Here is a 21,820-nt window from a genome sequence, read left to right on the forward strand (position 1 = left end):
TATATTAGAGATGAGGCAGGAGAAACTAGCCTGGACTATGCGTAATGGCTATACTAAAAATGCCTTTAAGTTATTCTTTATTTACCTATATCTGTGCAGCACCTTTCAGCTTTCATGATCTCCACTAGCATTTTGCAGACCCTGCTCTGTATTTTCAGAGTCCCCTCTGAGCCCAAGAACAGCAATTCTTGTAGACTGCTGAATGGACAGCAGTGCTGAGGTGGCTTTTGATGGAAAGCAAAATCCCTGTGTGGGTGGGGATTTTTGGTTGAGGTTTGTGTTTGGTTGCCCCCCCTTCCCCTTCCATGTTCATGCTGTCTGGGAATCTTGGAGGACCATGGGCATTAGACAGAATTTCTGTGGTCTCATCTGGAAGCACCTTGCACAGAACTGAGTTTAGTTTATTTGAGCTCTGTCTGATCTTCTGTTTAAAAAAAAAAATAAAAAAAAATTAGTAAGTCATAGCTTGCTGTGTTTTAAAACTGTGCCTAATGTAAAGGATGCTAGAATATTTTAAGTGCTTAAAACCAGGTGATTTCAATTTTGACATCTCTTTATCTAAAGACCAAGCATACTACAGTAACATATGTGTATTCTGATTTTTTTTCCTTTTTTTTTTTGTTTTAATTCTGTGGCTTGTTTTAATTCTTCTATTGTTCCATTGCAGGGTAAAATTTGGTTAATAGATTTTAACCCATTTGGTGAAGTAACAGACTCCCTGCTGTTTACATGGGAAGAACTGACCTCTGGGAAGAACTTGAAAGGAGACCAGGGTGAAGGGGAAGCAACGGAACAGGTAAGCCCTGCGGTGAGGGAGGCTGGCTAACAAATCCAGCAGGCCTTATGGCTTTTCTTTTTTTTCTTTCTTTCTTTGTTATAATCAAATTGTGATGAAAATCCCATTGAAGTAAATGGATGTCCTTAACTCATGAAACACAAACTCTTTGTAAGTAGAATCTGCCTTATTAGACAGTAGTTAACCTCAACAAGTATCACATGCTAGTTTTAGATGCCTGCAAGGGAATTTTTAGTTCAAACGGTACAAGCCCCTGTTGCAGCTTTGACCACATTGTGAAGGAGACGCCCTGAAACTTGCTTTTATGCAGTTTTGATGCGCTCTTTTCAATTTCTCTTAAAATCTGTTACTTTTCTATTTAATCAGTTTAAGTTCTGCTTTGTTCCTGATATCTGTCATACAGTTTCCCAGAGCTCCAGATTTATGTTTGAGGGGAGGCAAAAAGAAGCTTAACTTCCTTCTCTTCCTCATATCGAATACCCTCAGGGAAGCCTTGTCCTCTGGTTGAACTCCCTGGACTTGCAGAGCAGGGCTTTTCTATCCCTCTTCCAAGCTGCATTGCCTCCGTAAAAACAAATAACTTCCCGTTATTACAGAGAGGGAGAAATAGTCTTCATTTATTTGTACTCCAGCTTTTTTCTCACTGCGTGCTTGAGACCGAGTCCTCGCATCTCAACGAGTCCTTGGACAGCTGGATAGAAGATGTAAAGTAGCACGTTACTTGATCTTGGGAAACACTTGGTAGTTGTCTGAGGAGAGATGGCTAGTCAGATAGTATGGGCTTTTCTTTATTTTCTAGCTATTCAACTGCATTAGAGGTGACTGAAATGACATACTTTATCGAGCTGATTAACATTTGAGCTTTGCTTTAGTTCTGTCATCATTTTCATAACACATTGAAAGGGAAATACGCCACTCTGCAGGCTATCATTCATGCCATTTTCTCTTAGTCTCACCATGTGGCTATTGCTTATGAAAACCCATTCAATGAACCTTCCTGCTGAAAGCTGTGTCTCCTTTGTTAAAACACACTCCCAATTCTTGAGCTGTCCATGGGACACGTGAACTTTGTTTTGAGGATTTCTTTTTCTCAGTGCCAGACACTTTACACCATTTTCTCTGGTGTAAGCCTGGATGAAAAGTAGAATGGCTTGTCTTCATGCTTCGGCTTACATCCGATCACAGACTCTGATGTGAAGCTACTGAACTTCTGTCTTTAAAATGATCTGTTTGTTGCCATACAGTGGGCAATTACGTTGCATGTCAATGTGTTGAACTGAAAATTATATCAAGTTACCCAAAACCTATTGTTACAGTTGAGCATTTAGAGATATTTCTGGATATTTTATAGAGATATTTTTTCCTTCAGTAAGTAAAATGGTTGGAAAGCTTATCATAATTTTAGTAAGGTTATATTTGCAAACATGAATTTAAACAGGGAACCTGTGAAGACAAGTTCAGGGATTCTATCGTAAAGGTTTTCTTTATCTACTTATTTATGTAGATACTATTGCCCAAAGTTCCTTATAGCTCCATTATTACAGCAGTGTTATAAGCGTATGTATATTAAATGCATTAATAATTGATATATTGTAGAAACTTTAAAGTGAGGGAATGAATGCCTTTATTTGACTGTTATTAACATTTTAACTTTTGCTTTTAAGTGGGCAAAGTTTTTAATAAAACCACAATTTTTAGAAAGTGCAGGTTTAATTGAATGAATTCCAAATAAACTCATTGGCAAAGTGACTCGGACAATCTCACGAAGGAGTTCAAGAAACATTGCTAGCTTTATTCACATGCACTGTTCTTGTCTTATCCAATATCTTTTCCAAAGGACTATCCAGTTTTCCGTTGTACAAACAGTAAAGTTACTGTCCAGCCTAGTCCATACCTGAGTTACCGACTGCCGAAAGATTTTGTGGACCTTTCTACAGGAGAGGATGTTCACAAATTAATTGACTTTCTTAAACTGGTAAGAAGTAGTGAAAAAAATTTCTGACCTTCCATCTTTGTGAAATGGCAACATCAAAGTGCCTGGAATTGTGCTTTTGTAATTAACACAGGCTACATAATTACAGAAAAGTAATGTATAAGCCATCATACAATGTATTGTTGGGTTGATTTTTTTTTTTTTTTAAGTGATTAAGAGCAAGCTTTCACACTGATCTCACTTCAGTTAATTAATTTTGTCTTTATGGGAAGCAGTGAATGTAGTTTGACAAATCTTACTGAAGGACCTAGCTGTTTTCTTTCTTATTTAAATGTAAATACATATGTAGTATAAATGGAAATGTATTTTTTGAATGGCTGAAGCTAATGCTTTTAAGAACTTCTTTAAAAGTTAAAAAATAAGTATATTAGGAAACAACCTTAAACACTTGTGCCTTTTTCATTACAATTTTGTTGTTCCTTTGATGAACAGTGACATGAAAACATGATATCTTTGTAAGCTAGGGAAGAGAGGGCAGGTTGCCTTCATCTTGACCACTGACTTCGTCCACCACCACTGTGTTTTCTGGTTCTTGTATATTCTGTTGGTTAACATACAAGGCAAATCTTGTTCTTTACTGGAAATAAAATCCTATAGTTTGGGATGGGGGAGAGGGTTGATATTGCTCTGTTCCATTTGCTGGAAACATTATCTCTTACCATGCAAAAAATGGCTTAGAAATACAGTCATTGTCTAATATCCATTGTATCTGGAAACACTTGTCATGATGTATTAGTGCTCTTACTTCAGATAACTGTGTCCTAACGTTATGAACTCTCCTGTTCTGTTGACAGAAAAGAAATCAGCAAGATGATGACTGAGGTATCAAGAAGCATTACATTGAATTACAAGCAAGAAATGTGGCAAAAGCTATATTTAGCATAACTATTAAGCTATCGATTTAAAGAAAACCTGCTTTTTATAGTCAATGAAAGAACTGAAGAGGTGTTTGCCCTGTGTGTCTGTTGGTTTATATGAAAGTATAGAAAAGCTTTTTCAGGGAAACATGAAAGGTCAGGGTGAGTTCTCACTGGATTCTGGGTTAAATGCAATTATACCATGGTGCAAGCAAGCAACAATCTGAGTGCAACTGAACGACTGCTTTCCCATCTCATAATGTGAAGATTGATGCCATTGAAGTATGCCATCGGACTCTTCGGTGATAAATATGACAACATTTAATGCTTGTGCAGTTAAAACATCAAGCATTCTCTGAATTTAGTCCTAGTCTTGCGTAAAATACAGTATAGTCACAAGGAAAGAAAGGAATGTACACTTTTTTTCTGTAGTAACCTTTTAAAACTGTAAATTGACTTTGTTTTGGGAGCACTTCTCATCCTTCCTTTATGTAAGAAAAGAAAAGAATAAAAAGTGGAGAAGGGATTTTTGTTTTCCTTGTTATGCGGGCTAATACTTCATTTCAGAGAACAGCTATAGCTACAGTAGACTACTTAAGGTTTGAAACTTTTGCATTTCAGGAATTTGAAATTCTGAATGCATTTCAAGCAAAGTAATATTTTCACAGCAGCTAAAGCTATGAAATTTGTTAAACTTCACCAAATTTAATTTCATTTTCATAGTAAAGCTTTCTTGAAACTTATTTTTTAACATCGTTACATAATCAGACATCAGCTGTGGGTTTAACATAAATAGTTAAACATAACATCAACCTGTGATTTTATGTGTGGACTCAGTCTTGTTTCTTTTGTATCGCGTCTCTTGAGTTTCTTAAGAAAATGATTACTCTTTCAGCTCTTAAAATTCTATATTCATGTGGTACTTCATGTTCTTTCTATAAAAGCAAGCTTGACTTAAGTTTAGGGGAGCAGAAGTTCTTGTTACTGATTGCTGTTATGGGGGATGGGTGGGGGGGACACAATTTCAGATGAAGAACCAACTAACTTGGATATAGGTGTTTGCATGGCATCAGCAATTTGTTTCAACAATTCCTGTTGAAACGAAAGGACATTTGGAGGTGTTTATTGCCCATGGAAATTGGTTTCTATTTCAAACCAGCTATGTGATACTTTGTGTGTGCATATAAAGATGTTCATGTTTCTTTGTCCTGCTTTTGCTGTCAAATTGATATGGTGCTCAGTTACAATCTGTTCTTAGATGTTAAATCTGAGCTTAGGTGTTAAATTATTACTTACTGTCTTTATTTGGCTTCAGTTTTCAATGAATACTTACTCTCGTTAAAGATGATGCAGATTAAGAATCCAGTTCCACCAAATACATTGATGAAACATCACAGATTAAAGCTCCTGGAGTCTGAGAGTACAGGATCTGCCGTACCCTTGAGGCGATGGAATCTCCTTCTCAATAGCTCTTTGTACACAAATTAGATGATCATTAACTCAGGGCTGGGCTATACCTAATCCTGCCACACTGCAGGACTCTGAGTGACTTTTTCTCACCCTTATCAGAGGGATTATTTGAGTATAAATGTCTCTGAATCAGGTAGGAACTTCAAAGCGTAAAAAATCAACAAAGCTTTCCTTTTTCTTTTAAAGTTTCTCTCCATAACTTAACTATTGTGATGATCTAACCACGCTTCCTGTACACAGATAACGCCCTGCAATTTCCAGCAGATTCATAAATGCTTCTGAACTATAGAGTATTGTCTTTAAAAAATACCGGTTCTTGGTTTAAAGCTGTAAGACACTTTCCTGCATCTTTTCTCTGGGCTCCGCTAATTAATTTACCATTACCACAGCTTTCTCTGCTGGATATTCACCGGAACATAGATGGTGTCGGGAGCAATTTGATGGGACTCTGTGCACTCTGGAGTGTCCCTTTAAGTGAGTTGGCTGGAACAGTAGCCTTTTAACAGTCCTTTGTTTCTTGACTTCATTATTTATCCTGAAAATGGCATCGCCAAGTGACCACGTGAACTGACCATAATCAGTGCAGAGCTCTTAGACTCGCTGGCAGCTTTCGTATGTTTGCAAGAACAGCATGCAGCCTTCTGTGGGTGCTCTGCATTTATAGCTGAGCTCTTCTAGGACAAATCGCAGTGGAATCGGAAGCTGGCCCAGCACCTGGCTCCTTAAAAACGGCTTTGCTTGTTGCTAGCCTGTGCTGGTCCTCTAACTAGAGGACCACCATAATAACACGCTGTGGTGCTCCTGTCTCCTGCCCATGGCCCCTGGCACAGCTTACCCCTCCGTCCCTCATCAGTTTCAACAGTTTTAACATAGTCAAAGGCTTCTCTTTATAGTTGTATGCTAGTGATAAGTGAATTCAAAGTTTGCTTTTCTCCCCTATGATGTGCTAACAGATGACCAGTCTGAATTAATGGACGGCTCAGCCAAGCTATCAAACACTGACACTTGACTGTATTTCAGAGTTGCAGGAATTTACGGCGCTTCCTCTGGGCTCGGTCTTAATGAACAACCGTAAAAGGTCGCAGAGCAAAACTCCTAGTCCCATCTTCAGGTCCTGATACAGAAAGAGTCCCCACTGTAAAAATCTGTTCTACATAATTGAATTCCCCAAAATATCATATCCTCACAATTTAAATACATATGTTTTATTTACTTTCCTTCTTTCTCCAACTTCAGGTAACTAGATGTTGGGGGTTTTTTTGTCTGCTAGATTAAAGATTCCTCTTCTAAAAGAATTTTTATCCCATGTGACCTTTTGATAATTAACAAATATATTCCTCTTGGGGAGGTGAGGAAGCTAATGTTGATACATTAAAAATGCTTCAGTTTTAAACTGAATAGTATATGACGCTCCTTTAATTCTATTTCAGGTCATCATAAAATCAGTTTCTGCCTCTAGCCATCATACAGAAATTTGAAAATAGAAAATTCCAATTGTTGAGGTCCTTGTTCGTGTGATTCAATGATGCAATCACCATTTGCTGGGTAAGGGCTAGCTGTATACTATATATTCTTCGTTATATGCTTAAAACATTATTTAAAGATAGTTGTAATGTCACCTAGATGACAAACATGAGAAGTTTCAGAGGGAGGTAGCATGCGGTCATTTTACACAGATCATATGCTTGCCAGGCTGTTGGGAAGTCTGGCTGTGTCTAATGGCTCAAGCGTAGCGAGGCTCAGTTCTTGGACTGCAGCTCTGCCAGGAGCGCCAAAGGAAAGTACTCGTTATTTCCCAGCCAATGCTTGCAATATTTAACCTCCCCGGTGGATAGTGGGGACCAGGATTCCAGTAACCCCGTAAGTAGCAGTTATTGACAGGTACCGGCTTAGTTCAGGGTTTGGAATAAGGCTGCTGTGCTTCTGGGCTGCAGACTGTCCGTTCTGTTTGACTCTTCTTTTTCCAGTGTTGTCCACATCTTTCTCAACCCTCCAATCTAATATTTTAGTGAATGTTAAGATTAGAATAAGCAGCAGAATGGATAATACTCATCTGGATTTTAAAACCTCTCTCTGTTCGCTTTTCTCTCCCTCTTAGAGATGTTGTTGAGCGGTGCTCTAGAATATCTGGAAAAAAAACCCTAAAAGTAGGGGAATAATAGCCAGCTCTGAGTCTCAGTAAAACGAACACCACTTGTTGGATTCTGGTCTCAGTGTATGGCTTGCAAAAATCCCAACTGAATAGAAATTTCATGTATCTTATTTTTATGCACTCTCCTGTTGCTGATGTCCAGGACGCAGTGCTGGCCGGAAAAAAGGTACTCGGGGAGATGCAGTTCGGATGCCCATTTAAGCAACAGAGACCGGTACACTGAGCTGTCGTGGTTTCAGGCTTCTGAGAGAGCGTTGCCAGATGAAAGCATTCCAAAATAGATCAGTGGTAGCGTGGAGTGGGTAATAGCGTGGCACAAACCTGTGTAAAAATACTTCTGGTACCTTTGTGCACGACAGAGTTAGTTTGTTAACCAAAAACTGATCAATGGGAATGTCAAGGAAAAAGAAAAAAAGGCACTATAGAAACAATTAACAAACAGCGCTCTGTTATATGAGATATACAAGTAGAAAATTATAATAGACTTATAACACATTAACACACTTAATCATTTTATGACTACCATCCTGATAAGTGCATCTGCACAGCGGACTGTTGGTTTACTGTATACTATCGATGGATAAATGTCTTGTTTTTAAAGTGTTATCTTACTCTTTTGTTTACATCATAGTCTATTGATTTGTTTTAAAGTGTACATCATTATCAAGTATACTCAATACCATTTTTTCATTATTGTTATGTCTTAAGTTTTCGTATACTGTAGGTTTTATGGGTTTTTCTTTGTTTTTTGCTAAAAAAACATGTTAGGTTTCACATACTGTCCCAAATCTGCAGTGTCGAAGGGCTGGAGAAGCCCTGTCAGTATCTGTCAGTGAGTATAAATAGGCAAATCAGCTTGGGAGCTGGTAAATCATTCCAACCTTAGAGGCCAAGAATATACAATTCAGGGTGTGTTTAGATAGCAGGTCTATCACTACAAGAACTAATATTGACCTAAAATACAGATCTCTGGCTAAGACAAGATGGGCCTTAAAGTGTAATACAGAAACAGACCATCGTGCTTTTGATTCATGATGGACACTTGGTAATGCTGATATTTAGAGGCTTAATAGATCTGTCTGAAAAGTTTGCCTGGATGTTGAATTAACAGTGTCTTTATTTCTGTTTGAATTTGATGACCTCTGCAAGGAGAAAATCTCCAACTTGTGGTCGTTCTGAAATTATATAGAATTAAAATAAGACTTGTTGCCATAACTGGGGTATTTTATGCAGACCTGAAGCTTTCTGAAAGGTACGGAGTCCTTAAGCAGTAATGTGTGATTATAGATTTTTCTAGTAATAAAGGCATCGGCACTGCAGTAAGAAAGAGTGGGGGTTTTTGGGGGGGTGTGGGGGACCTGCTATAATTCTGTGTGCGAACTATTACAGCAACGTGCTCCCTGGGTACCGAGAGTGTTTTAACTGCTCTAAGGTCCTCTTAATAGCTGACCAGGCTTCTTCCGATGATGTCTTTTGGCAGGCTGTAGGGAAAGGTTGGTTGGCTGGGGGGTCAAAAATGCTGACTTCTCCGAACCTGTCTTCATGGAAGCATGCTAGTTACAAATAAACTTTCAGGTGAGATTTGTGACTCCTAAATAGCATTTCTAGCCAAGAGAAAGAAAACCATCAATACTTGTTATTTCTAGTCTTTAGGGCTCAAATCAGGATGGTGGAGGGGCTTGTAATTTTGGTTTCTGTCTTAGCTTCTGCTATGAAAGTCTCTGTCCTGACAGATTGTTGCACTGCATTGATGTAAATGCATTATTCATTGGAGGTGGGACTGTAAGATACAGGAGAGAGAATGAAGCAATGTGTTAAGTGAAAACAACTGTACACCAGTTTGAGGAATACCCAGAAGGAACTCAATGCCAATATCTGTAAAAAATGGTTGATGGGCACTGCAGAGACTGTGGGAGGTAAACTGCAGCACTGGAACAGAGAGACCTGTGGTTCAGGAGGGGCTGGAGGCACGATGCTGAACATCAACAGTGTCTGTATTTCCAAAGCTTGGGAATCATAGAATCACAGAATGGTTTGGTTTGGAGGGGACCTTTAAAGACTGGCTAGTTCAACCCCCCTGCCATGGGCAGGGACATCTGGCACTAGATCAGGTTGCTCAAAGTCCCATGCAACCTGACTTTGAACACTTCCAACGATGGGGCAGCCACAGCTGCTCTGGGCAACCTGTGCCTGTGTCTCACCAACTTCATCATGAAAAATTTCTTCCTTCATGTCAATCTAAACTGACCCTCTTTCAGTTTAAAACGGCTGCCCCTTGTCCTGTTGCTACAGGCCTTGGTGAAACGTCTCTCTCCGTCTTTCCTATAAGCCCCCTTTAAGTACTGAAAAGCCGCAATAAGGTCTCCCCGCAGCCTCCTCTTCCCCAGGCTGAACAACCCCAGCTCTCTCAGCCTTTCCTCACAGCAGAGGTGCTCCATCCCTCCGATCATTTCTGTGGCCTCCTCTGGCCCCGCTCCAACAGCTCCATGTCCTTCCCGTGCTGAGGACCCCAGAGCTGGACGCAGGGCTCCAGGTGGGGTCTCACCAGAGCAGAGCAGAGGGGCAGGATCCCCTCCCTCGCCCTGCTGGCCACGCTGCTGGGGATGCAGCCCAGGGTATGGTTGGCTTTCTGGGCCACAAGAGCACATTGCTGGCTCATGCCCAATTTTTCATCCACCAGCATCCCCAAACAATGAAGTCTGGTGGAAACGGGAGATATTCACTAATTGGGTATCTGTAGGGAAAGTACCCAGCATGGGAAGACTTGAAAAGACAAAGAGTTAATGGATGTTTTTTCCAGAGGACAGAGTTTGTATTTCAGAAGGTACAGGGTGTTATTGAGTTGGCTGTTCTGGATCACAGCCAGGCTTACTAGAAATGGTTAAAAATCTTAAAGTCAGAGGCAATTCAGGTGAAAGTGGCTGTGGAGTTGGCATTTGGTGCTCTTGAGAAAGCAGAGAGATGAGAGAAGCAGAATAAGGACCTCAAAAGGCAGTTTTAGTAAGTGTGGGTGTTGGTTCCTGGGTCTGTTTGGGAGATGATGGGTGGGATAAGTGGAGAGAGGTGCTTTTTTTTAATGGCCCAGCAGCAATCTCCTAATGTGAAGGAAAAATGGCATAGCGAGGACTTGTAAGGATGGGTCAAAATGCAACTGCAGAAATTGGAAGGAAAGGCACATGATTAAGTGTGAAAGATGAGGGGATGGAGAAAAAACGATGGATGATTCAGAGAAAACTGATGCATTTAATGTTTTCTTTGCCTCACGATATCCTTTTTACAAGCAAAAGATGGAAACGAACTACATTATCACAATGTAGCAGAAAAATTGCACTTGGAATAGTTATTGGTGTGTAGCCAGAGAGGGTATTTTGAGTGAGACCACTATACATCTTACTGTAGGGCCTGTATTTTTCCATAACTTCATTAATGACTGGAGCGGTGAAATAAATAGCCCATATAAAAATCTGCGGTTGTCACCGACTTGAGAATATACGCAGGCACTTCCCAGGTCTGTATCAGAATTTGAAATGGCCGTAATACACAGGAAAAATGGCCTGAAATAACAAGAAGAAATTTGATAAAGGTGAGTGCAAAGTGCCGCAGTTAGAAGGAGAAATCAGACATTCAAGTACAAAATGGGGAAAGAGCTGGCAGAGCAGCAGTACAGTGGGAGTGGATAAGTTACGGTAGAGACCATTAAATGCAAGGCGATAATAAGCTGTTGGGGGAGGAAAAAGGCAGGTGTCATTCTGGGCTAGCAGGAGAGAGGGATGGAAGAAATGAGAGAGATTATTTTGTTTGATGAGGGGATAGTGTATGCGATGTGTCATTTTAGGCACAATATTGCAAGAAATATGTCAGTCATGCAGAGCAGCCAAAGATTGAATCATAGAATCGTAGAATGTGATTGAAGGTAGGAAGGCCCTACAGAGGGACCTGGACGGGCCGGATCGTTGGCCCGAGGCCAACTGTATGAGGTTCAACAAGGCTCAGTGCCGGGTCCTGCACTTGGGTCACAACAACCCCGTGCAACACTACAGGCTGGGAGAGGAGTGGTTGGAGAGCTTCCTGGCGGAAAAGGACCTGGGGGTGTTGGTCGACAGCCGCCTGAACATGAGCCAGCAGTGTGCTCAGGTGGCCAAGAGGGCCAGTGGCATCCTGGCTTGTATCAGGAATAGTGTGGCCAGCAGGACCAGGGAGGTGATGGTGCCCCTGTACTCGGCATTGGTGAGGCCGCACCTCGAGTACTGGGTTCAGTTTTGGGCCCCTCACTACAAGGACATCGAGGTGCTGGAGCGTGTCCAGAGGAGGGCAATGAAGCTGGTGAAGGGTCTGGAGCACAAGTCTTATGAGGAGCGGCTGAGGGAGCTGGGGGTGCTCAGCCTGGAGAAGAGGAGGCTGAGGGGAGACCATATCACTCATCTTATCTCACTACCTGAAAGGAGGCTGTAGCAAGGTGGGGGTCGGTCTCTTCTCCCTAGTAACAAGTGATAGGACAAGAGGAAATGGCCTCAAGTTGCACCAGGGGAGGTTTAGATTGGATATTAGGAAAAATTCCTTCACCAAAAGGGTTTTCGGGCATTGGAACAGGCTGCCCAGGGAAGTGGTTGAGTCTCCATCCCTGGAGGTATTTAAAAGCCGGGTAGATGTAGTGCTTGAAGACATGGTTTAGTGGTGGACTTGGCAGTGTCAGGTTAACGGTTGGACTCGATGATCTTAAGGGTCTTTTCCAACCTAAACAATTCTATGATTCTGTGAATATCTCCAGTTGGAAGGGACCCATAAGGATCATCAAGTCCAACTCCCTGCTCCTCTCAGGAAAACCAAAAAGTAAACAATATGACTAAGAGCATTGTCCAGATGCTCCTTGAACTCTGACAGGCTTCGTGCTGTGACCACTTCCCTGGGCAGCCTGTTCCAGTGACCAACCACCCTCCCAGTGAAGAACCTTTTCCTGATGTCCAACCTGAGCTTCCCCTGATGCAGCTTCATTTCATTTCCTTGTGTCCTGTTGCTGGTCACCAGAAAGAGGAGATCAGCACCTTCTCCTCCCCTGCCCCCCTTGAGGAAGCTGTAGACTGCCATGAGGTCACCCCTCAGCCTTCAGCAAAGCAAAATAAGGAATCCATTCACTGCTTCCCATCGGCAGGCAGGTGTTCAGCCATCTGCAGGAAAGCAGGACTCCGTCACGCGTAACGGCTACTTAGGAAGACAAACACCATAACTCTGAAAGGGTTTGTAAGGGGTATCGGTGCCAGCGCCTTCCCCCAGTGCTCTGGAGCACCCACTGGTGCCCTGCTGGGCACAGGAAGGATTCCCGCCCCCGAGGTCGATCCGGCCCAGGGCTTTTTGCCACTCTCAGGAGCCCCTAAGATGGTTCTGGGTTGCAGGAGGGAAGGGGTTGGGCAGTGGTGGCATCCCTGGTAGGTCTGACCAGCCAGGGGGACCAGGAGGCAGGTCTTGCTTACACACTCAGGGAACAGCTGATCGTCAGTTCTGGAGTCAGGAAGGAATATTTTGCCCCCGGGGCGGACTGGCACTGATCCTGGGGGTTTTTTTGCCTTCCTCTGCAGCATTGAGCACAGCCCCTTGCCAGGGCTTCTCTGGGCCATTTTGGATGAGTTCCTGGTGCTGCTCTTGCAGCAATTAGATACTTCTTTTTCAGCACGAAGATGCCACTGATGCCGTGGTCTGGGGTCAGGAAGGAATTTTTTCCCCCTGGGGCACATTGGCATTGGTCCCCAGGGGGGAGTTTGCTTTACTTGGCCACACTGGGCACAGCCCCTTGCTAGGCCATTTTGGCTAATTAACTGCCTGCTGCTCTTGCAGCACGAAGATGCAACTTGTGCCCTGGGTCTAGGGTCAGGAAGGACTTTTTTTTCGCCGGAGGGTTTTCACCTTCCTTGGCCACATTGAGCACAGCCCCTTGCCAGGGCTTCTCTGGGGTATTTTGGCTAAGTGTCTACCCGCTGTTCTTGCAGCACAAAGACACCATGGGTGCCCTGGATCCCCTGGAGCTGCCACATTTCAGCTGTCCCTGCATTCGATAAAAGTGGAGTTTTCTCCTTGATCTTCATTCGCGTTGCGTGTGCTGGTCTTGGGAGCCTTGTCCTGCAGCTGTGCTGTCAGCAATGGCACGTACGCTCACGCCACGGGCCCGGCAGTGCCCTGGCAGAGCCAGGAGGGTTGGCTGGTTGCCCAAGCCTAGCCTGAGCCAAAGTGTTTCAGCAGCCGGAGTGCAAGGCATGTTCAGCCGCTGCCTCCTGGCCACTCAATGTCAGCCTCAGGGACGCACTAAGAGCTGCCTTTAAATGAATAGTTCATGGGACAGTTGACTGTTATCACAAGAAAGTGTGATTTATTCCAAAAAGCAAAAGCTGAATCCTTCAGTATAGGAATAGGTGCTGAGCTCTGTGTTGTTTCTAAAAGATATCAGCTAATACGTAACAAAGATGAGCAGGGAGAGACCTCAGAGGAAAAAATATTCTAATCTCAGCCCTAAGGCAAGCTACACGGGATGTCTGGGGAACCTACAGGAATAATATTGCTTATGCTTAGTCTTACTTGAAACGCTTCCTCACCCTACTTCTTCAAGATGTGGTGAAAATTTCTGCCTTATCCAGGGAGACAACCCCCCCTTCAAACTTCAAATCTCACCCACGTACCACGTACCTGTGCCACGTACCCTTTTGAAATTGTATCCGTGCTTGATTTCATTGATTTCAGATGGAAGCCCTCGGTGTTTTCCTTCGTGCACGTGGCTGCCACCATCTCTTTTGGGGATGTGGTAGTTCAGCCCTTCTCAGTGCACGGGGATGAAGAGGAGGGGGAATTGAGCTCCAGCATTGGGTTTGGATTTGGATTTTCTCCCTTTTCCAGGAGGCAATGATCCACATCAAGTAGTGAAGTCAGCCAGAATCCGGGAATAGCAGTTAGTCTCTCATAGAAACCATTTCATTGGCATCAACGAGCTGCAAAAAGACCTGGTGGGCTTGATGATAGATTTTGATTGCCTGGAGATAGATTTTTCTCTCTAATCTCACATCAAGGGGAAGAAAACTCATCTTTTGTACTCACATACATCTGGGAAAGGGATAGCAGATCTTTTGAAGAGGAGATGCAGAATGGGATCAGGCATGGAAAAAGGAAGAAAGCGTTGTGTTGGAAGTCCTCTGTCTCAAAGGGTTTACCTTGCAGCATTTCGTGTTCTTCGGAGTGTGAATACCCTCACTAAGGAACAAAAAAAAAGGCATTAATATTATTTGCTGGTAATTTTTAATTATAGAAAATCATGTGTGATGATGCTCTGTGTGGGTGTGTTTATTGCTCAAACCCTCTCCATTTTTAACCTAATTTGATCAAGACCTTTCTTAAAAATATTAAATATCATGAAAACAGGCAGCTAGATGGAGAGACAGGCAAGAGTGAGATGCTCTGAAAGCCCCCTCCTGAAGGAAAGGCTGCAGTAGTGGTTTCTCTAACAGTCAATAATGAATCCATGAGAAAAATGTATTGCCAGCACCCTGAGGGCAGGAAAAACCTTCAGTGCAAATTTCTTTTATCAGTCACTGTAGAAACAAACCCCAAAACCTAAGTCTTCACAAGCCTTGCCTATGTTCTACTACCTGGCAGATAAACCTCAAATGAGTTTGAGTCAGAAATGTTAGGCTATCAAAGAACTTTGGTTAATCTGGATGCTATTGACTTGCTTTTGATGACCCTTTTGCATGAAGACGACTTGAAAATAAGTGCTAATGAGTGCTAATTGCTGCTTTTTCACCAGTCAGACCGGCATGGCTCTAAGTAGCGACTGATGATGACTCCTTCCATCTCAGAGAGCGTGAGATTTATTTACTGGATTAGCCATTAGGAAAGCAGTGCGGATTTCTAAATAAAGTACCCGACATGTTAAATGCCTTGGCAGTCAGTGAAAGAACGACCTTTTACTTCTTGCTCCCCAGATCATGCTCAGCGTGTTTCCCTGTGCTTTAGGGAGAAGGACCTTTTCCTCCTCATGAGGTTCAACAAGGACACGTGCAGGGTCCTGCCCTTGGGTCGGGGCAATCCCCGATATCAGTACAGGCTGGGGGATGAAGGGATTGAGTTCAGCCCTGCGGAGAAGGACTTGGGGGTACTGGTGGATGAAAAGCTGGACATGAGCCAGCAATGTGCTCTCGCAGCCCAGAAAGCCAACCGTACCCTGGGCTGCATCCCCAGCAGCGTGGCCAGCAGGGCGAGGGAGGGGATCCTGCCCCTCTGCTCTGCTCTGGTGAGACCCCACCTGGAGCCCTGCGTCCAGCTCTGGGGTCCTCAGCACGGGAAGGACATGGAGCTGTTGGAGCGGGGCCAGAGGAGGCCACAGAAATGATCGGAGGGATGGAGCACCTCTGCTGTGAGGAAAGGCTGAGAGAGCTGGGGTTGTTCAGCCTGGGGAAGAGGAGGCTGCGGGGAGACCTTATTGCGGCTTTTCAGTACTTAAAGGGGGCTTGTAAGAAAGATGGGGACAGACTCTTTAGCAGGGCCAGTAGCGATAGGACAAGGGGTGATGGTTTTAAACTACAAGAGGGTAGATTCAGACTGGATATAAGGAAGAAATTTTTCACGATGAGGGTGGTGAAACACTGGAACGGGTTGCCCAGAGAGGTGGTAGATGCCCCATCCTTGGAAACATTCAAGGCCAGGCTGGATGGGGCTCTGAGCAACCTGATCTGGTTGTAGATTTCCCTGCCAATGGCAGGGGGGACGGACTAGATGGCCTTTACAGGTCCCTTCCATCCCAAAGCATTCTGTGATTCTATGATAAACCTATGAACACCTGAGACTCTCACTGCACGCAGCCTCCACCGTGTGCATTCAAGGGAGAAAGCAGAACACTGCCCAAGGGTGGTGGCTGCTCCTCGCTGGGCTCTCAGGGTGGAGCACAGAAACTGGTATGTAATCTCTGGGCATCCTGTTGTCAATTTTCTTATTCAGCCTGAGATTATTCTAGGTATGGAAATAGTTACTCCACTTCATGTTAATTTCCTAAGCAAAAAATTATCTACTTCTCTTTAATATGGACATATAATTTCTTAACTTCAATTATGTTGTTTTAATACATATAGCAAAGATAATTCTCCTTAATTATTACCTTGAGCACATGGATGCAGATGCTGTTTACATATTATTTTTTTTCAGCAGGAAATCTACATTAGTCCTAAATATTGAAGTGTTTTTCATTATCGAGGGTGCTAATAAGTTATTCAGCCTACAGCTTTCATGTGTCAGGAGATAAGGGCTGCAGTGACTTCATGGTTGCAAAGCCCTCTTTGAAATTAACGTAGGGGAAAAATAGGACCCAACCCTGAAATAAATTAACTGGAGTCGTTCCAGACACCTGCAACTGCCATGTGTAACCATCAGTCTTGTGGCTGACATTTATAGCTAGAGAAACAGGTTTCTGTTTGGAATGGCATTAACCAGCTACTGGGAACCTCTGAAGCCTGAGAACAGCATTGTGTGCTGCTGCCGGTGATGTATTTTCTTCTGAGGTTTCTTCAACAAGAACTTCTGGCTGCAAAAGGTCCTCCCTGGGCAGGAGGTTCTCCCTCATGCTCTGTGCCCATCGTAGGGATGTCCTTCAGCAACAAGAGACTCCCCAAGTGGTCTTCTCCCATCCATCTTGAGGCTGGAAGAAGAGCGGGGAAGGGAAGGAGGCATGGTGGCAAGATGAGTGTGTTACACTGAGGTTCGGGTCTCCAGGCCTAAAGAGGCTGCTGTAAAGCAAGGGAAAACAGTGGCTTTCAGCCTTTCTCAGTTCACAGAAGCTTCTCCAGCAGAAGTGCAGAAGCTTGGATGGGAAATCTGTGCTGCTTGACTTCATTGTCTCTTACAGGCACCTGAGTATGCATCCATGACCTCCAGGGACTCCTTGGTGATGGGCTGAAAACCACAGCTACAGGCAAGGACAAGGAGGCCTTCCCTAGAGGGATGTTCCTTCATAGCTCACTCTTCTCTCCTGCAATAACCCATTATGGGAGTTAGGACTTCCAGCACACGCCTTGCACCTGCAGCACCCAACTCCCAAGCTGTGCAGGGAGAGGATCTTCGTGGGGAAGGACTGCAGGACTGAGCATCCCCTGTGGAAAAAGGAGCAGAAGGAGCCAAAACAGAGGCTAAAACAAATAAATCCAATAAAATGTTCTGTGAACAGTGGAGCTAAGTCTGGTTTCCAAAGGCTTCACATCCCCTGTGTCTCCACAGGCTCCCTTGCACTAAGCTGGCGTCCCTCCCACGTGCACTGTTTGCCCTCAAACTTCTCTCTTGTGTTCCTCAGCCATGGGCAAGGCAAGACACAGCCTCCCAGGGCTAATTTTGAGTGGTGCCTGGGCTCACAGCTCATGGGCTATCTGGTCAGCCAGAAGGACAGATAAATCTTGCCCTCAGACCAGTTTGTTAAGGAAGACATTAATTTCAGACTTTTTTTCCTCTACCCAACTGTTGTTTTTTCACAAAACACTCAGTTATTTCATATCTTTTCTTTTTAGCTGTCCAAGTGGGTAGGAATTGGCCACTGGATGACTTATGGATGGATGGAGAGACTAAGCAATCACAAAAGCCCTGCACCCTTAAGGAAACAAGGCTAAAACATGGGATGTGTTTTGCATCGCAACATCTGGACTCATCTTTCTTCCATCCCTGGCTCCTGCTGGAGTGGCATCCGTCATGCTGCCCGCAGTCCTGCATGCACGGAGGCTGTGCTCAGCCCATAACATTTCACAACGTTTTCCATGAGCCTCCAACAGCTTCTTAAACAAGATAATCCTGGCTGCATACTTCCTACAAATGTTTCCATTCATAGATCCAGCACTTGCTTCTCCTAATTAAAGGCAACACTCCCAGTTTGGATATGTTTTGTCATCAGTAAAGTCAAGGGCATCTTTAAATTAAACTAATTAATAAGCAACACAAAAGACTGTTAACATGAAATAATAACTCACCTGATAACTTCAGGAAGTTTTTTTCCCACTCTAAGTAAAGTGCAATTTATAAAATTTAGCTCATGGCCTATCCCTTTTTCCTTCCTGTTTGATGATTTTTCTTACTATATCATTCAGATATTTAAAAAAAAAAATCATTTTTTTGGTAAATATTTACCTAAGAGCATCTTTTGATGAAAGTAAATATAAGGATTTTGGGGAAAATTAAGACAATGATTTAGGATTCGCAGTGACTTAATGCTGAATTTTGTCTAATGTCAGATTTCAGTAAATTCTATTAGTTTGAAATTCAGAAGTTGTTTATTAGGTTTGGGAGGGACTATATGGGAGAAACAGAAAAAAAGGGGCAGAAAATTACTAGCATGGAATATAGGGGTAAAAATGGAGAGCAGAACAGGAGAGAGACGGTTGCCTTAATCCAACCAATATTTGCACATAGGTTAACCTTGGTCAGGATTTCCATTGAACTGGGTCCTGTTGTAGATGATGACAACATGCTCTTTGCAGTGATGAATTTGTAGCTTTTGAGCTGAACTTTTCCAACAGTGAGACTCTTTGTATTCCAGGTCTGGTACTTTGAGATAAAAAAAATGAAAAAGGAAGCATAAAATATGCATTATTGCCTATATACTTGTAATTATGTATCTCTAGGGTAGTGTAAGGTGACTCTTTGTTCCAGCTTGAGTGTTTTAGCTGTGCTTTGGGTATGTGGGTGGAGATGCTTTATGAATGTGTGTTTAGCTTTGTGCACAGTTATGCAAGAGCACGTTTCTTAAATAGAGAAATCCTGGGAAACACAGAGAGATTGCAGCCTCCCCGCCCCAGGGCACCCAAAAACCTCCAGAGAAACCTCACATCTTCTCCAAGATTCAGCCCTGAGGGAGAACGAGAAGGGAGCAGATTTACATGGTACTGTGCTCTGCGGTGGTAATGAAAATTGCAATAACCTGATTTATTTCCAACAGCTGGAGGGGCTGTCCACAAGACAGCATCATCCAGTCTAAAGACTCCGGGAACTGACCTGTACTTGAGGTTGAGGGAAGACATGCTACAAAGGTGGTTGCTGGTGCAGCGGTCAAAGCAAAACCCAGCATGATGGAGCCCCCCCAACAAGCTGGTCCTTGAAACTTGTTTTTAAGAGTGTGGGTTATTTTATTGTATATATAAGCAAAAAAAAAAAAAAAAAAACAACCCCAAAAAAGGCAAGAAAAGTGAGCAAGCAAAGTATATTTTCAGTCTAAATTGATAGGGTGAGACCAAGGAATCGATTTGGCTCTCAGAGCATCATCTGTGCTTGATCAGGCTAATTAGGTGTGTGCGGAGCCAACTTCTGCTATGGACAGTGATGAGAGAGGAAGCAGAAGGAGCCAGAAAACCCGATGCTCAGGTTACAGTAATGAAGGCCAGCTAAGCAATTAGCTACATCCCATCAGCCTGTCCTGTACTGGAAGAGGCTGCCAAAGACAATATACTAAGGGGATGTGTTTTGGACCTCTTTCTGCAGCTTTCAACAGTGGGTGTCAGAGTTCCTGGCTTGGACTGGCCCGGGGCCTGCCTGCAAGGTGGTTTTTTGGGAGGACATCAGAGCCTGGGTCCGAGCTTGCTGCACAGTGGGATGACTCCAGCATTTTGGACATCTTGCATAGGTTCGTCGTTCCTACAGAGTCAGGTGTGGGTTGAGCCCCTCAATCCGGGGCGTTGCAGCGTGGCTGCTCACATCAGATCAAGGCAAACCATGTCATTCTGGAGTAAAGCCGCACTCTTGGCACAGTCTACTTCTCTGTGGCTTCCTCTTCAGCATCAAGCCTGTTTGTGAAGGTCTCAGGTGTATTAGACCAGTTTTTCACCTCTGCCATTCCTGTCCCAGCTCCTGGAGCACGTTTGGGAACCAGTAACTTAGCATAGATATGAGTGATTCCCCAAAACAAACCGGGGGAAGCAGATATTCCCTTCTGACTGTTTCTAAGGTTTGTTTGAAGACTCTGCAAGTCCTTGCAATTTCATCTTTGGCTTTTTCACGCTCCGAGGCCATGCACCTCTCTGCCCTCCTTCCCTGCCTTCCCGCCTTCATTCATTTCCTTCCACAGAACCATTTCTGTCCTCCAAATGTGAGCTTTATTAAATGGCATTCATAGCTTATTAGGGCCTGCCAATTCATCTAAGGGAGCACAAAAGCCAATATTCCTTGTTAAAAGCCATTAAAGCCGGAATGCTGAAGAAGAAAGGCACCCACAGGCTTGCTCACAGGCTTTGTGATGGGCTGCAACACAGAAGCCCGCCTGAACCTGAAAGACTCCTTCATTTAGCGAAGCTTTGCACCAGCAAGCTGTGCTGAATGTGTAGGGCTGGATCCAGCTGTGTCCGGAGCACCACTCGTGCAGAACTCCTTGAAGCACCTTTACCAAGCCACATCCTCGCTTGCTTTTAAGGGATCTGCCAGTCCAAGACACCAAGGGGGATGACAACAGAGTGTCTTGCTAGAAAACCAGGTTTGGGGCAGCAGAAGGTGCCCAGGACCTGGACCAAGGGCTCACCTTGGGATGCAATGGCTTATGGGGTCTTACTGAGTTTTTCCCACAAACTTAGATCTTGGTATCAAAAGATGAGTTTGCACTGCCCAGACAGCAGCCTGATGCAGAGGCTTCCAGGGAATAGCTCCCCCCCAGCCTCCCCTGGCTCCTGCCCAAGCCCTGTGAGCAAGCAGCAGCCCCAGACACCCTGCTAGGGCAATTCTGCCTCCGTCTCCCTCTTCCCCTGCTCCATGACCCCTTTACTCTAGGGTCCCCAGCTTGGGCATTGCATGGGCACAACCTATACTGTGTTTTCCTGGTGTGTCCAGGGCCCACAGTCCCATGAGAGACGGTGCGGGATGAGGGGACTCGGTCTGCGCACCCCTGCTCTGGCAGTGCGTCCTCACAGAGGGGAGAAATCACAGCATGGCACTCGCAGCAGAAAGGTCTCAGCAGGCTGTGAAAACGGAGATTTCAGTTTTAGTTCAAAAACTTGCTCTCAGCTTTTATATCAGTATGAAAGTTTTCAGATGGGTGTGTTTTTTCTGTCTTCGTGACATAAATTAATATAATGAGGTTGTACCATTGCACCTGTTGTACTGCTTTTCTCTCTGAATAAGAACTAAATCACTAAAGCAGTCAGGTTTTAGATACTCAGAAAGCAATAACTTTTTAAACAGAGGTTCTTGGTTATGTAGTTTCTAATCTAACAGTTATTCCTGCATCAGTCCTGCTGGAGTCAGTCTCAGTTACAGCCCTTGAGCTACTAAAGCATCATCATTCCTTAGATACGTTCTAAAACATCTGGAAAACTTGATGGGAGCTAGAAAGAAATATTGTTCCCTTTTGGGAAAAACCCCATCACAGTCTCCTGGGGCTATAGGCACGTTAGTTCCAGAGCTCTGGGTACACGGCAGGGGCAGAAAGACTTTTCCTACAGCATGTCTTGATGAGTGCATGGGCAACACTGGCAGCACTGCTGCCGTTGGGGAGCAGGTTGTGGGGTTTTGTCATTTTATTGACCCTACTGTAAGAGCTGGGCACTCAGGATAAAGGGAAAAAA

The 21,820-nt window shown here is 43.9% G+C and overlaps 1 protein-coding gene across 2 annotated transcripts in view; it reads left to right on the forward strand.

Moving 5' to 3' along the window:
• CDC123 (cell division cycle 123) overlaps nucleotides 1–4,470 on the forward strand; it is a 35,332-nt gene extending 30,862 nt beyond the window's left edge. For both annotated transcript variants that reach the window (XM_087764916.1, XM_087764917.1), the window contains 3 exons: nucleotides 668–796; nucleotides 2,634–2,771; nucleotides 3,584–4,470. In XM_087764916.1, the coding sequence (XP_087621042.1) occupies nucleotides 668–796; nucleotides 2,634–2,771; nucleotides 3,584–3,610 (294 nt within the window). In that variant the 3' untranslated portion in view covers nucleotides 3,611–4,470. The remainder of the gene's footprint in view (nucleotides 1–667; nucleotides 797–2,633; nucleotides 2,772–3,583) is intronic.
• The last annotated feature ends 17,350 nt before the right edge of the window (nucleotides 4,471–21,820 follow it).

The sequence above is a fragment of the Nipponia nippon genome, unplaced genomic scaffold, assembly GCF_047370975.1.
Source record: "Nipponia nippon isolate SJK-2023a ecotype South Korea unplaced genomic scaffold, ASM4737097v1 scaffold_3, whole genome shotgun sequence".
NCBI lineage: Eukaryota > Metazoa > Chordata > Aves > Pelecaniformes > Threskiornithidae > Nipponia > Nipponia nippon.